General features: G+C 61.5%; 2 protein-coding genes across 2 annotated transcripts; one reads left to right on the top strand and one right to left on the bottom strand.

The window, feature by feature from the left end:
- Positions 1-262: 262 nt before the first annotated feature.
- Positions 263-5961, bottom strand: LOC104559238 (histidine--tRNA ligase, cytoplasmic-like). The gene is made up of 12 exons (XM_062002692.1): positions 5788-5961; positions 5589-5708; positions 5276-5371; positions 4797-4922; positions 4239-4346; positions 4045-4143; positions 3682-3775; positions 3408-3535; positions 3087-3329; positions 2266-2382; positions 1961-2107; positions 263-1742 (listed from the first exon to the last, which is right to left on the bottom strand). The coding sequence occupies exons 1-12, from the start codon at positions 5959-5961 to the stop codon at positions 1686-1688; spliced, it is 1509 nt and encodes a 502-aa protein (XP_061858676.1). The 3' UTR covers positions 263-1685.
- A 52-nt stretch (positions 5962-6013) lies between these two features.
- Positions 6014-11456, top strand: ZMAT2 (zinc finger matrin-type 2). Its single transcript, XM_062002375.1, has 6 exons — positions 6014-6080; positions 6752-6845; positions 7297-7420; positions 7838-7911; positions 9271-9416; positions 10700-11456. Exons 1-6 carry the CDS (start codon positions 6063-6065, stop codon positions 10841-10843), a joined length of 600 nt encoding a protein of 199 aa, XP_061858359.1. The 5' UTR covers positions 6014-6062; the 3' UTR covers positions 10844-11456.
- The last annotated feature ends 4539 nt before the right edge of the window (positions 11457-15995 follow it).

Genomic DNA, 15995 nt, shown 5'->3' with positions numbered 1-15995 from the left:
CCGCCCTCAGCTCCCCGCCGCCCTCAGCGCTGCCGCCGCCCTCAGCTCCTCTCCTCCCTCAGCTCCCCGCCGCCCTCAGCTCCTCTCCTCCCTCAGCTTCCCGCCGCCCCCCTCAGCAACTCTCCTCCCTCAGCTCCCCGCCGCCCTCAGCTCCCCGCCGCCCTCAGCTCCTCTCCTCCCTCAGCTTCCCGCCGCCCTCAGCTCCCCGCCGCCCTCAGCTCCTCTCCTCCCTCAGCGGCCCCGCGACCACGCTGCCGCCGCCCTCAGCGCTCCTCCCTCCTTCCGGCCTCAGCTCCCCGCCGCCCTCAGCTGTTCCCTCCGCACAGGATCCCAGATGGTGGGGGCTGCCAGGGCCCTGCAGAGCTGCTGCAGCCACAGCGCCTGCTCAAGCAGGTTCCCCTGGCTCAGGGGGCACAGGATCGTGTCCAGGTGGGGTTGGGAACCTCCCAGGAAGGAGCCTCCACACCCTCCCTGGGCAGCCTGGGCCAGGGCTCCCTCACCTCAGCACCAAAGGACTTTCTCCTCGTGCTCAAGGGGAACTTGTGCTCCAGCTTGTGCCCATCACCGCTGGGCACTACAGAACAAAGCCTGGCCCCGTGCTCCTGCCTCAGCTCCCCTGTACCTCCCAGCTGCAGCCCCACAGAAGCAGAGTTGGCCTCTGGGCAGCAGCAGTCCATGGCCCCTGAGCTTTGTGGCTCCTCAGCAGGGATTTTGTGCCTCAGCTCAGGAGACGTGGGGTTCCCCCAGGCCCCTCTTTGTGACACCTGCACTGGTCTTTGCCTTTGGGTGCTCCTGGGCACATCACAGCAGTTTCTGTGCTCTACTCTGGGGTGTCAAGTGCCTCAGTGTGCCCAGGGGGTCTAAAAGTGGGTTTTGGTGAGCACCAGGGCTGAAGGTGTTTCAGGACAGAGTTGGGTACCTTCCAGCTCATCCCTCCTTGTGTTTAAGAATTTTTAATGTTCCAGCTTCTGTCCATTACCCTTTGTCCTGTCACCAGATACAACAGCACAAAGTGCTGCCCCAGCCTCTGACACTCATCACTTAGATATTTGTAGCTATCGACGAGATCCCACCTCAGTCCTCTCCAGCCTGAACAGCCCCAGTGCCCGCAGCCTCTGCTCATAAGGAAGATGCTCCCTCGTGCCCCTTCCCCTCAAAGCCCCGAGGGTGGGTTTTTTGTGCATTTGGGTCATTTTGGTTTCGTTTTGTTTTTTAATAAGTAAAAAGCCACCGTTCCTCTGGTGTTCCAGCTGCAGCCCCCGCCAGCCCCAGCCCTGCCCGAGGGGCCTTGCAGCCCTGGGGATGGTGGTGGGGGGATCCCTGCTGCCCCCCATCCCTCTGCCTGCAGCCTGTGCCCACCCACAGGCCCCAGCTGCCCCCTCACACCCGCTCCGGAGCTCAGCCGCATCCTGCCCGAGCTGCGGCACGGCCCTCTGCGTCCACAGCCATGGCCGGGGCTGTCCCTGGGAGCAATGGCACAGGGGGAACCCTGAGGCTGCCTGTCCCTGGGAGCAATGGCACTGCTCCAACCTGCTCACTCCTTGCCCAGCAGAGACCCCGTGCTGGCGCTGCCTCAGCCCAGGCAGATGAGCCGCAGGCGAGTAGAGGGTGACCAGATGTGAGTGGGAAGTGAATTGCTGCTGAGGGTGGTAGAGTTCAGCCCAGCAGCTCTGGCCAGAAAAGTCCTAGGGCTCTAGTCTTCTTCTGATCTCATCAATGAGCTTTTCTCTTGGGATATCAACCTGTGAGGCAAAGGAGAGGGGGAGGTAGCAGCACTGGAACCCTGAGCAGTTCAGGCCATCCCTAAGGAGATGAACATGTTTTTCTGGAGCAGTCACCTGACAGATCCGTGCTACAGCTCCCGCAAGCAGCAACAGCACTGAGGGAGAAGCCACAGCCTTGCAGCCAGCTCTGGCTCAGGGAAGGGCTTTTGCAGCCTGGGGGGAAGGGGCCTTCTCACCTCCTGCCTCGTTGGAACGTCTCGCAGCTTGACAACTGCGTCCCTCAGCTCTTGCTCGCCGATGATGGCAGCCAGGGGAATCCCCGTGTCCTCACAATACTGCAGCTGCTTCAGCAGTTTCGGGTCCTTCTTGTACACAATCTCTGCCTGGGTGGGAGGGGGAGAGGTGAATCGTAACACAAAACACTCCAAGAGACCTTGGAACAGAACAGCCAGCACCAAAATCCCACAGAACGCTCTGCTACAGCTCCCCTGAGGCTCTCCCTCCCTCACCCATTCCGTGCCAAGCCCAGAACCTGCTTTACCTTGATCCCTGCGTCCCACAGCTCAGACACGAGCTTCAGCCTCGCGGGCAGCAGGTGTTTGTGAGGTGTAGCCACCAGCACTTGTGTCTCAGTCGTTCGAATCTTCTCCCCAGAAGCCTGTAGGGACACACACTCTGTGTGTGGCTCTGAGGGAACCTGCAGCTCACCTCAGCTTCTCTCCAGACCTTAACTATGCTGCCTGAAACAAGTGTGCTCTGCCTAAAACAAGGCTACTCCAAAGCTCAGCAGCACCACTCCATGCCAGGAAACAAAAAGGGTGCACAGATAAGACAACCCTGGCACATTTACTGAGTTCCCTGGGCATACTGCATCACGACATGCTACTGGATCGTGTGCTGCTGCTGCTGCTCCTGTGGGACACTGGCCTTGCTCCCTCCCTCCCAGATGGGACCTGAGCAGCTTTCCTGTGTCCCTTTGGGTTTGTACAAACCCCCTGCCTCAGCCTCACCTGCTACGGATCACAGGCTCACAACTGAACTCAGGGGGATGAATCTCCTCACAGGCTCTCCCAGGGTGCTCGATACAGAGCGAGTGCCACAGCAGGTACCAAATTCACCAGTCCTCAGGTCAGGAAACTCCAAGGGCAGTGGGACTGGGGTGCAAAGTTGAAAGCCAGGAGCAGAGCTCAGGGCCCATCTCTGGCACTTCCTCAGTGTCTGCTACAACGTGCTGCCCCCAGGCTCTGCTGCCTTCCGGCCCCACAGCAGCAACTCTCAACCTCCCCTCCAGCCCCGTGAGAGTGTGAGCTCTGTACCCAGTGACAGCTGCCTGCCCCCAGCCCTCCCCCAGGCAGCACCTACCCGCAGCCTGTGCTCGAGGATGGAGAAGATGCGCTCGATGCCGATGCTGACCCCCACGCACGGCACCCGCCGGCCCTTGGGGTCAAACATCCCCACCAGCCCGTCGTAGCGGCCGCCCCCAGCCACGCTGCCCGTGCCGGCCGCCTCCTCCCCGGGGCCCTTCTCCTGCTGCACCAGCACGGCCTCGAAGATCACCCCGGTGTAATAGTCCAGGCCCCGCGCCAGGCTCAGGTCGAAGGAGACCTGTGGGAGCCAGAGCGGTGTCAGCGGCGCCTCGGGGGGCTCCGGGGCCGGCCCCCTCCCGCCCGCCCGGCCCCTCACCTGCCCGCCGATGCCAAACAGGCTCAGGTACTCAAACAGCAGCTTCATGTCTCCCAGCCCCTCCTTGGCCTGCTTGTTCTGGGACAGCTTGGGGTCCTGCAGAAGCCGCTCGACCAGCTCCAGGCCACCTGTGGGAAGGTGCCGCGGCCTCGGGTCTGCACTTGGCAGCGCCCAGCGTGGTGGGCACGGCCCAGCCTGAGCCCTGTGCCCTAGCCCCAGCCTGAGCCCTGCACCCAGTGCCCCTGGGGGAAGGAGCCCAAGGGCCTGAGCTCACCGTGCAGCTGGACGTACTCCCCGATGTGATCTGCAGCCTCAGGAGAGAGCCCCTTCTCTCCCACCATCTCGCTCCTCACTTCTTCCCACGGCATCTGTGAGGGGAGAGAAGAACACAGGGTGCTGCAGGACATTCTTGTTGCTCACTGTCTCCATGCAGCCACATGCAGGGAGACAGCAGTCAGCAAAACATCACTCAGGATCCCTGTGTCTCATGGGAACTGGGAGCAGAACCCACTGCAAACACCAGCATTTATCCTTAAGCACAGCCAACAGCTCCTCAAGTCCCTCACAGGCACTGCTATCTGAGCTGTGACCCCATATGGGCTGAGGGCAGCCACAGCCCCAGCCGCCCAGAGCTCACCTTGTCCAGCTTGTCCACAGCCGAGCACACGGCCAGGAAGTAACTGTCTGGCACCCCACAGATGGCAAACACCCCTTCCAGAACCCGCCGGTCGTTGACCTGGGGGTGGGAGGAACTGCAGCTGTGTCCTTGGGCCCTTCCACCGCTGCCTGTGCCCTCGGGGATGGGCTCAGAGCACTGGGCTCTGCTCTCACCTTGATAAGGAAATCCCCAAGCTGGAGGTCGCTCAGGATCTCGTGCATGACCTTCAGGCACTCGGCATCGGGGATCATCGGGTCAAACTGCCCAGCAATGTCAAAGTCCTGGGGAGGAACCACGGAGTGCTGGGGGCTGGAAGGGCCCTGCAAAGCTGCAGCAGCCCCAGCCGTTGCTCAAGCAGGTTCCCCTCGCTCAGGGGGCATAGGAATGTGTCCAGGTGGGGTTGGAAACCTCCTGAGAAGGAGCCTCCACACCCTCCCTGGGCAGCCTGGGCCAGGGCTCCCTCACCTCAGCACCAAAGGACTTCCTCCCCCTGTACCAGGGGAACTGTGCTCCAGCCTGTGCCTGTTACCCCTTGTCCTGGCACTCGGCATTAGAGGAAAAAGCATCCCCCCATCCTCCTGACACCCACGCTTTAGGTGCTAAGAAGCAGTGGTGGAGGCTTCTGGCACAGCTCTTGGCACATCTGAGGTGCTTCAGCTCCAGGGGGCACATACCTGGCCCTGCCCCAAGGGTCTCAGCCCTGCTTCAGCCCCCAGCCCATGGGCACTCACACACTGGTAGAACTCCCTGTAGCGGCCCCTGGTCATGGCTGGGTTGTCCCTCCTGTAGACCTTGGCAATGTGGTACCGCTTGATGTTGGTGATCTTGTTCATGGCCAGATAGCGAGCGAACGGCACCTGGGGGCTGCGGAGTCAAGGGCAGCAACTTGGGGGTCCCTGAGCTGCAAAAGGCTGAACCCTAAAGCTCCCTGAGCCTCCTCACTGCACCAGCAGCTCCCCAGGCTCCAGAGACCATCAGCCCAGGCTGACAATGCCAGACCACCATGAGCTCCTCCAACACCAGCACAACTGAACCCCACTACAGCCCCCCTGACCCCCACAGACCTTCACTGCGACACCCCCTGACCCCCACAGACTGGGGGTCCCATCACCCCGGTGGGACCTGGGGGCAGGGCACGGGGACAGGGGCATGGTGAAGGTGGCAGGGCCCCCACGGTGTCCCCGTGTCCCCCACAGCGGGTGCAGGATACGGTGAGGTCGTAGCGCAGGGCCAGCAGCTCCCCGCCCTGGTCCTGCAGCTCGTAGATGAGCTTCGCCCCCTCCCCGTACTTGCCCACCAGCATGTCCTGGGGGGAGAGAACAAAGGGCTGTGGGTCCCCCGTGATGGGGACATAGCCCAGAGCCCGGACGCCCCGCGGCACAGGGGAGCGCGACCCACATCCCGCTGCAGCAAAGGGGTGCACCGGGGGCCGCAGCGGAACCCCCGGGGGACGCCCGCAGCCCCGCGGAAGGGAGACACCGCCACAGCCCCCACAGCCCCCGGGGCCGCCGCCGCCGCCTCACCCTTAGTTCCAGCACGGGCGTGTCGATGGCGGCCGCGCCGTGCCGTTTGAAGCAGCGCTCCGCGGCGGCGAGGAGCCGGGCACGCAGCACCACGTGTGCGGGAGAGTGGTCGCGGGTGCCCTGGCGCGGGACGGAGAGCGGCCGTCAGCGGCGGGCACGGGCACGACACCCGGGAACGGGCCCCGCTGCCCGCCGTTACCTTGGGCGTCTTCAGAGCCGGGAGCTGCCGGCCGCCGGCCGAGCCGCCCCCCGCGGCCGCCCCTCGGCCCCGGCAGCACAGGAGCCCGCGGCCCAAGGGTGGTCCCGGCGCGGCGAGGCAGGGCCCGGCCGGCGGCACAAGACGCGCGGCGGCGGCCGCCACCAGCCGCAGCATGCCCGCGACTACCGGAACCGGCGGAAGCGGAACTGACCGGGACACGTGACCTGGCGCCGCCGCGCGACACTTCCGGTGGCCGCGTCTCCCTCGGGCTCGCCATGGCGTCGGGCAGCGGGGTAGGTGTTGACGCCGGGCCCGGGCCGCGGCCCACGCCCGCTGCTCCCCGCGCGCTTCGGGGCACGGCCAGCGGCGGCCGGCGCTGCGGGGGAGCGGCCGGCGGCGGGAACGGCCAGGCCGCGGCGGCTGGGGCCCAGCGCGGGGGGAACCAGGGCGGCGGGAGCCCGCGGGAGGCCTCGCTCCGCCGCTCACACCGCTGTGTGCGGGGTTTGGGCTCCCTGCAGAGGCCTCGGGGCCCTGAGGGCTGGAAGCGGGATGGCTCGCGGGCCCATCCTCCTTCCCCAGGGCATCCGCACTTCGGGTTCGATTACTCTGCTCAGCAGGGTGCTCGTGTCACCTGCCCAGGGCTGGGCTGTGCTGGTCAGGGGCTGCCCAGGGCTTGGCTCCGTCCTTTTCAATCCCCTTCGTATCTGGTTCGAAGAGGAAAGCCTGGGGGATGATGTCAGGAGCCTGGGGTATGATGTCAGGAGCCATCAGGGTCAGCTCCTGGTTTTGCCATCCCCTGGCGGCAGCAGCTGTGGCCCTGCTGAACCTAACTCCCCGAGGCCACATCTGTCATGCCTAGAGACGAAGGCAGAGGGCTGGGGGACGTGACCATGTGGTGTTGGGGCCTCAGAGGCTGCCCCCAGGGCTGGCAGCTGAACCTGCCTGCACCATGTTTCCTTGTCAGACCAAGAGCTTCGACTTCCGCCGCAAGTGGGACAAGGATGAGTATGAGAAGCTGGCAGAGAAACGGCTCACGGAGGAGAGGGAGAAGAAAGATGGTGAGTGGGCTGGGGGCTGCAGGCTCTGCTGCCTTGGCATGGGGCACCGAGCCCCTGGAGGGAAAGGGACAGGGAAGGGAGGGCCCTGAGGCAAACAGCAGCAGCCTGAGGCTGGCTCGCTGCAATGCTCCTTCCTGTGCTGCCCACTGAGTCTGCCTGTGCTTTGGGGAGGGAGAGGAGGAACCAGCCCCTGGAAACAAGGAGCTGGTTGGGTATAACCCAAGTCAGAGCTTGGAGGTGCCTCATGAATCCACTTGGTCCCCACAGGGACCTGGAGACAGGTAGAAGGAAGCAAGAGCCTGTCCTGATGCTGATGAAAAGGTGCAGTGTGTGCAGGGCTGGGGTGGCTCTCAGGTCACTGGCAGGTCCCTCTCCCTCAAGGGCAAAGTGAATGCAGCATGCTGAGGGTGGCTGCTTGTGACCAACACTGTGCTTTCCACCCCTACTGTAGGCAAACCAGCCCAGCCTGTCAAGAGGGAGCTTCTGCGGCACCGGGACTACAAAGTGGACCTGGAGTCCAAGCTGGGGAAAACCATTGTCATCACCAAAACGACCCCTCAGTCTGAGATGGGAGGGTAGGTGCTGCTCCCTGGCTGCAGCCTCAGGGCTGGCAGCCATTTGGGGGATGATTCCCCCCTGGTCTGGGGGTAACTCACAGGGGGCTGGAGTGAGCTGGGGGTCAGTCTCTGCTCCCCAGTCATGAATGACAAAAGGAAATGGGCTCAAGCAGCCCCAGGGGAGGTTGAAGTTGGAGCTGAGGCAGAGCTGTTTGTCTGAGAGAGGTGTCAGCCCCTGTGCCAGGCTGCCCAGGGAGCTGGGGGAGTGCCCAGCCCTGGAGGGATCCCAAAGCCGTGGGGCTGAGGACCAGGGGTTAGTGCTGGGGTGGGCAGGGTGAGAGGAAGAGTTGATCTCTTCAAACCCACATAATATTGTGGTTCTGAGGGGTGTCTCAGGCTTTGCAGGTAACTTTGTCTGTGTCTCTCTCCTGCCAGGTACTACTGTAATGTGTGTGACTGTGTGGTGAAAGACTCCATCAACTTCTTGGATCACATCAATGGCAAGAAACGTAAGGACAGCTTTCCTGCCTCCTGGGGGGTTGAATGAGCTGGGGGCTGCTGCAGCTTCAGGCTGTTCCCTTTGTGCATCCCCAGAGGGCTGAACACATGGGTCAGAGTGTGCTTGGGAGATGGGCCTGGAGGCTGTGATGGCTCCTGTGAGCTGGGGAGCTGCTGCCTTTATGTCCTAGCACCTTCCAGGGTGCTGGACCCTTTCAACAGGATGAGCCCAGAGCAGCAGTGGTTGGTTTCACCCTGGCTGGGTGTATTTGCCCCACTCCCAGCCAGGGGCAGCAAATCCTGGTGTCATCTGGCTTGTTTACAGCACTGAGGCTTTAAAGAAGCTCCTAGATAAGCAGAAGGTGTGGGACTGGCCTGTTTGTGGGTCTGAAGCTGCTGCCTGTGGGAGTTGTGGAGCTCAGAACTTGCTGGTCCCTGAGTTCACAAGGGTGAGGCTATGGTTTGGTGGGGGTGAGGGGAGGCAGGAGTGGGGCAGTGGGACCCTGCTGCTGCTGTCCTGTGCCTGTCTCTGGCTCTTCCTCTATTGCTGTGATCATGCACTTCACTTGGGACAAGAGCAAGACAAAATTGCTGCTGGTGTGTGGGGCTGTTCCCTGCCTGGGTTTGGCTTGGGGCTGAACTGCTGTGGGCACCACTTCTCCTTCTCCATCTTCAGAGAGATGGGGAAGCCGAGCAGCAGCAGGACACACTGACACTCTCTTGCCATCTTGTTCTCCTGAAGGGGGTTCTTGGCTCCCTGGGGGTGTCAGCAAGCGGCCCATTGGCAAAGAGGCAGTGAGGAATATGCTCCAGACCTGCCCACGCAACTACTTCAGCCTTGGAGCTGTGGGAAGCTCAGAGAGCATGTGAGGGACAGTTTGCTGTAGCTGGGAAAAGCCAGCCCAGTGTGTTAAAGCCCTGGGCCTGCGTGGGGATGGGAGGATGCTGAGGTGCTTGGCTGGACCCCTTGGGAACAGTGGGGCCGTGTGAGAGTCCTGCTGTGATGGGTGTGTGGGCTGAGCTGAGCTGGGCTCCTCCTCCCTTCCACCTTCTCTCACTGGGGTCGCTACAAATGTCTCTTCTTCAGCAGTGCTGGCAGAGCTGGGCCCAGTTCAGAGCCAGGGGAACTTCTGAGAGCTGCTTGTGGGGGCAGCCCTGCAGCCCCCTCCCCTGTTCCAAGGCACAGGCAGTTCTACACAAACCCACCCCAGCAGCCTCGAGGGCCTCTGACCAGCTGCAGGAGCGTGGCCTGGCCCTGGCAGCTGCCCTGAGGGTGCCAGGCAGGCAGGGGCTCTGTGTTGGGCTGGGGCAGGGGCTCTGTGCTGAGAGCTGGGGGCAGCTGCAGGTGCCTCATCCCCTCTGCTTTCCAGACCAGAGGAACCTGGGCATGTCCATGCGGGTGGAACGCTCCACGCTGGACCAGGTGAAGAAACGCTTTGAGGTGAACAAGAAGAAGATGGAGGAGAAGCAGAAGGACTATGACTTTGAGGAGAGGATGAAGGAGCTGCGTGAGGAGGTGAGGCTGGACCATGGCTGACGAAGCCAAACCCCCCCAGACACCTGTGAGGAAACAGGCCCCAGCTCCTAACGGTGTTCCACAGAAACCTCGCCCTTGGTTTGCTGCTCTGCGTGGGGTGTGTGTCTGTTGTGTGGGTTTTGAAGCTTCTCTGCTGCTGTCCCTGGGATTCCTTTTCCCTCTTTCTGAGGGAGGATAGCTGTGCGTGCTTCAGGTTTCCACCCAGAGCGGCACCAGCCTGGCAGTGCAGCTGGTTATTGTCTCCCAGTGAGACACAAAGAGATGTGTTTGAACCTGTGCCCTCTGATAGGCAGGTCCACGTCTGTGTCCCTTGTCTCCCGTGGCTCTGGGGGTGGCTGGCATCCCTCTCCTCCTGGCCTGTGGCTTCTATGTGGCCTCCTTGTGTGTGGAGGGGCCCTGTGTGAGTGTGCTGCGGTGGGAGATGTGTGTGGAGCCGGTGAGAGACAAGAGGTTCCTCTCACACTTAGGTGACAGCTCCCTGACACTAAGATCAAGTTTATTTGAGAAGCTGACAAAGCTCTGACAGTGCAGCAGCTGCTCTGGCTCCAGCAGCAGCCAGGGGCCATCAGACCTCAGCAGTGGCTGATGCCAGCTGCCTGTTTGGGTGTTGCTGCCCAAGTACTGCGCGTTGCTTCCCCACAGGGCTGCACACACAGTGAGCTTTGCTGCTGGTTGGGGGTGGGTAGGAGGCAGGTGCCCCAGGTTGAAAAGCTCCTGCCAGTCCATCTGTGCCAACACAGAGCTCAGCAGCAGCTCCTGGTGCAGCTTTCCCCAGGGCATGGCTGTGCCCAGCAGCTGCAGGATGGCAGGAGAGGTTGGCAGCCTGAGCCGTGTGTGTCCCAGCCTGGCAGCCTCCCAGGGCTGGTGGTCCTCACAGAGCAGAGCCCTGGGATGGGAGCAGCACCAGCTCTTTGATGCCAGAAGCCCCTGAAGCCGCTCAGAGCTTCATCTCCTGTTGCAGTGAGCAGCTGTTGCTCTGCGCAGCTCAGAGCTGGGGGGCAGCAGGGGCTGCAGCACCACGTGAGGGGAAGGGCTCCTGCTGTACAAACAGCTCCTTGCCTCAGCCTGCAGCCACACGAAACTGCTGCTGCTCTTTGGAGGGGAGAGGTCTATAAAAGCAGGTGGGAGGCAGTGGGGAGCTGCCTCCTCAGGCTCTTGTCTCCTCACACACAGCTCAGGTGCTGCTGGGGAGACTGGGGTTAACTGTGCAGTGCCTAGTGTCTCAGGAGCTTCAACTTCTGTCCTTCTATCACCTGCTACAGGAAGAGAAGGCCAAAGCCTACAAGAAGGAGAAGCAGAGAGAGAAGAAGAGACGGGCGGAGGAAGACCTGACGTTCGAAGAGGATGATGAGATGGCAGCTGTGATGGGCTTCTCTGGGTTTGGCTCGACCAAAAAGAGCCACTGAGCAGCTCTGGACTCTCCTCTTTCTCCAAGCAGATGGTTTTTACCCAGGGGACTTTGGATAACTCTTCAAAGACTCGATTGAGGACTCGTCTGTAAATCTCCCAGTTGGCTGAAGGAGTCAAAAGGTGACTCTGTGCTCGACCTGTGCTGCAGAATAAGCCCCACCTGCCCTTCACCTCCCTGCTCCCTGGCCCCAGAGCCTTCTGCTGGGCACCTTTCTGTGGCAGGAAAGTGCAACAACAGTTCCCTGTGGACCACCTGGTTCAGGTTGAGTTTGGTTAGTTAAGCAGGGAGGTGTTTTCAGCCCTGGCTGTGGGGCTGGGCTGTGGGGCTGGTGGCACTGCAGGAGATGTGCTGCAGCAAACGGGTCTTGGGGGGTGCAACCTGCATCTTTGTGGCTTGTGCTGAGCAGAGCTGGTGGCTGCATGGGCTCTGGAAACTTGCCTGTGTGTTTTACCTGCAAGGGGTGCTTCCCTGCTTTTCTTTATCTTTCCTTCCACACCTTTGGGGTCTTTGAGACGGTGGCGGGTGGAAACTCCTCCTCGCCACGGATGTAGAGTAGAGCGAGCGACAGAGGTGTGTGCAACGTGCCGGAAATAAACGGATCCTTGGAACGGGCCCTTCTGGGGGAGGTTCGGCTCCTCCTTTGCCGGTACAGCTCCCGCCTCCCGCCCGGCAGAACCCGGCCCAGCAGAGCCCGGCCGCCCCCTGCAGGCTGCTCCCATCGGCCTCGCAGAGTCGGTCTGGAGATGGGGAAGGGAGAAGGGGAAGGGGGGACAGGCCTGAGGCCCTGCGTTCCCGGCAGGCAGCTCAGGAGCAGGCTGGGCTGTGTCTGGTTGGAGGGGTAGGAGGCAGGTGCGCCAGGTTGAATATCTAATATCCAGCCTGAGGATATTAAGGGCTATTTTTGTTCCTGTCTCCTGTCTGTTGGTGTGTTTTCACCCCTACACCCACTGCTGCTTCCACTCCCCTCAGTCAGACCCCTGGGACATTGCTGGCCGCAGGGATGGTTTCTATGCTTTGTGGCTGAGGTTTCACAGCTCTACCTCACTCTCCTCTCTATGTATATTGATGGAATCCTTGCTCTTGCTCTTCTCTGCCCATCTGAAGCTCCTGGCCCTTAGCAAACCCCTACTGTGGTGCCTCTGGTTTAACTCCTTCACCTCAGGCTGCTGACAGCTTCATTGCCCTGGGCTTTCTGCCTCGGCTCAGATAGTCCCTGCTGGCTGCTGCTGAAGTGATCCATCCTTGGGCAGAGGCAGTATCCTCTGGGGTTTAACCCTTTGAACTGGGATCCCTGAGGCTCAGGCAGCTGCTGGAGCAGAGGCCACTTTCATTCCAGCCACGTTGCCAGCGCTGCTCAGGCTGCAGCACGTGGCTGGGGCTGGATGGGAGAGCAGAGCCTTTGTGCCTGGGTGCCCTGCAGGCTGCTGGCCTGGCTCACGCTGCAGAGAAGATTCAGCTGCAGCCATTTCATCCCAAACACCAGCTCTGCAGGTGCCCAGCCCCATGCCACAGCCACAGGCTGGGTCTGGGGAAAGGGCAGGGGTTGCCTTGTGCCCCCCAACGTGTCCAGGCTGCTGCTCTGCCTGAGCACCATCCCCCTGTCCTGAGATGTGAGACAGGCAGCCCCCCAAAAGCCCTGCCCTTCCTCCCTGGGAAACTCCTCTGTAGAGCAAGGCAGGAAGGGCTTTCTTTAACAAGACCCCTCTCTATCTGCCCCCTGCCAAGCTCTGACTTGAGGCCACCTGCACCCTCAGAGCTGTGGCCTGGCCCCTGGAGCTCTGCTCCCTGAGCTGGGGCTGCGTGCCCCAGGGGGAAAGGGGCTTGGGGGGTGTGGGGCTGAGAGAGGCAGGGGGCTCAGAGCAGGGATGTGGAGCAGTGGGGCTCAGGGGGAAAGGCTCTGGGGGTCCAGTGAGGCTCAGAGGCGTGTGCAGCAGCAGAGGGATCTGGCAGGATCCCCACAGGAGCTGCCTCCGTGCTGCCGGGGCTGGGAAACTGGGTTCCTGGGAGGGAAGAACTGAGACAGAGCCCATCGCCGGCTCCTGCCCCATCCTCCGCTGCTGCTGCTCGGGGGCGGGGGTGGGCGGTGTTAACTCTTTGCTCATCTGTCCGTGGCTCTGCGGCAGCGCTGACGTCCCGGTGCCGCGGTGTAGGGCTGGATGTGCCCGCTGGGCTCGGGGTTGGAGCCGGCCAGGGAGAGATCCCGGCCCTGCAGAGACCCTTCCTGCCTCCCTCCCCCTGCAAAGGTGCCCGAGGCGGTGCAGCTCTTCCAGCGCTTAAACCCGAGCTCTGGGGCAGCGAGGAGGGGCGTTTCTCGTGGTTCCCACCTCCAGCTGGGGCATCCCGCCTGCTCTCCCCCTCACAGTGCTCGCAGGTGCCTGGAAACTGGTGCTTGTCCTCAGCACTTGGGCAGAGGGTGCAGGGCTGAGCCCTGCCTGGGAGCAGCTCCTCATGCTGTGGGGCTCTGAGCATGTCCTGCTGCAGCAGCCCGTCCTGTCCCTGGGGAAGAGCCCGACCCCCGTGCCCAGGGTGAGGGTCTCAGCCCTGGCTGGAGTCGAGTCTCTGCAAAGGGGAGTGGGAAGGGGTGGGAGGCTGGAGCAGGGGAAGGCAGAGACTTGGAAGAGGAGTTGGAGGTGTTTCCTTCCCATCTAGAGCTCGGATGGAAAACTTGGACACCGTGTTTCACAGGGGCCAAGCGAGAGGCACCTGCAGTGAGGGAGTGCCCGGCCTGGAGGCCTGATGTGCTCTCCATGCAGTCTGGCATCAGGGTTGGGCTGGCTCAGGCCACAGATGGGGCTGAGAGGGAACAAACAGTGCTTGGGTGCCCCACACTGTGGTGAAGGAGTTGTCCCCAGCGTGCCCTGCCAGCCCTGCTGGGTTTGCTGCTACAGCCAGCTCGGGCTGGGGGGCTGCTGGAGGGATGGATGGGTTCTGCTGGGCTCGGGGATGCGGCTCCTGAGCAAAGGGGAGATATTTCTTTGTCACCAGCAGAGTAAAAACCCATCCTCAGCCAGAGAACAAACAGCTCCAGGCTGGAGAGGGAGCAGGGAGAGGGTGAGCTGGGGCACGTGATGGGTAAGAGCAGGGGGGGGAGCTGGGGATGGGGCATCTAGGGGAGGCTGCTTCGGGGACTCGGAGCCGGTTCGTGCCGTGGGCTCAGCACCAGTGGCACCAGCTCCCCAGCTCCCGTCCCTCCCCGGCGCCGTGCCGCGGGGCTGGGGCGGCTCTGCAGAGCGGCTGTGGGAGTGTGGTCCCTGCTCAGAGCCTGTGATGTGCCAGGCAGCGGGGGAGCCCCGGGGGCACTGCCATCCCTTTGTTCCTCCTTCTCTTTCTTTTCCACCTTCAGATTTGCTTCTTTGCCTGTGCTCCCAGCCCGCTGTGTACGCAGCACTCCCCCCTCCTGCCCCCCCGCCTTTCCACCCACAGTGCCTGTCTTCATTTTCCTTTCCCCTCTACAAATACGTGTTCCTTGGGCTCCTTCTCCTCCCTGGCCAGCTCTCTCCATCAGCCTTGCCTCCCCAGACTTGTTCCAGACTTGTCCCCAGACTTGTTTTTTCCCCTCCCTTGCTCCCTCTCCCTGTTTTCCCCTGGGCCCTCCTCACCCCATCCCCTGCCCTGCTCTCCCCTTCCTGCTGGCTCACTCTCTGTCTCCCCTTCTCTGACAGTTTGGGGGAAATCTGTCTGTGTCAACACATAGATTCCATTATTTATTGGCTGAGCAGAGCGAGGTCCTCCACTGTCTGCAATTGTCTGCAGATCAAAGGGCCTGCTGATGCCTCAGCAGAGCACCCACCCCCCTCCCTTTCCTCCCGGGGGGAGCTGCCTCTGTTCGTGATGACACCCTCTATCACTCAGCTCCCAGACACAGGGGAAAGAAATAGGGCTGGGGAGGGTGGGGGAGGAGAAGAGGGAGACCTGAGGGATGTGCAGAGCTCCCTGCAGCAGATGGGGATGTTGAGGGGTGTCTCAGGGGGCCATCCAGTCTCTGGCAGGGGCTAGGGGAGGGTGCTGCTCTCTATCCTCAGAATGGGGACTGAGAAATGAAGAGAAAGGGGAGACGGAACCAGGAAACATCCTCATATCCATCCAGGGCTGGAAGAACTGGAATTTCTTCTCCAGAGATGCATCCCCAGAGATCCCAGATGGCTCCACAGGGGCAGAAAGCTAAAAACCAGGAATGGGGCCCAAGGAGAAGGTGCCTTTTTCTGAGAGGAGAGGAGAGGAGATGGATTTTAGGATCTAAGCACAGCATTTTGGAGCCCTGATGAGGGAAGCTGCCAGGGTTATGTTCAGGCTATGTTTGGGTGAGAGCCCCTTCCCTGAAGCCCTTTGGGAGCTGATAAGGTTCCAAACTTGTGACTTGTGGCTACAGGACCTTCTGGTAGGAAAAAGCAGGTCAAATTACTTGTGGGATCACTCCCAGGTAGGGCAGAGCTGCAGTGGTTTCTCTGCTGGAGGAGGTGAGGTCAGTCAGAACTTTCTATTTCAGCAAGACACACTGAGGAGCTTGAGGCTGATGAATCCCCACATCTTCTGTTCCCCAGGAATCTGCAGACACCACGAGGCACAGACAGCACCAACAGTCCTGTCAGCTCCATCTTCTCCCACTGCCCTGTGCCTGAAGCTGCCTGGCTCAAGCCATGGCTCTGTCTGCCTTTAACTCCCCTATTGTCCCCAGCATTTCCTCCTTGGGACACTTTCCTGGCCCTACAGTCAAACCTCTCCTGGCTTCCTTTTGCTCAGAGCCCAGGCTGTTTCACTTACAATTCTCCCTGTAAGACGTTTTTCCAAGCCTTAAATCATTTCTTCAATCTTCTTTCAACACAGTATTCCCAGAGCAGCCACTGGTGCCTGGCAGAGGAGAGGTGTCACCTCCTACCTCCCAAAGCCTCTGCCCCATACAAGCATCACATCATTTCCCACTCTCCTGCTCCCTGACCCCCTTTCCTTCTCAGTCCTTGCCAAAGAAGAGAAACATTCCCACAGGGCGTTGTAGGGGAGAGCCTCGAGGAGCAGACCCAGGGCGGTACCAAGCCCCAGCTCTCAGGACAATGGGGACACAGCCCTTCTGCTTTGGGGCCAAGGGCTCTTCCTTCAAGAGGAACAAGTCACCAGCCATGAAAGCAGCTCTGTTTGCAGGTTTGGGCTTG

The sequence above is a fragment of the Colius striatus genome, chromosome 9 (genome assembly GCF_028858725.1).
Source record: "Colius striatus isolate bColStr4 chromosome 9, bColStr4.1.hap1, whole genome shotgun sequence".
Classification (NCBI taxonomy): Eukaryota; Metazoa; Chordata; class Aves; order Coliiformes; family Coliidae; genus Colius; species Colius striatus.
The sequence above is the reverse complement of the archived record's forward strand: the minus strand, read 5'-3'. Positions and strand labels throughout refer to the sequence as shown.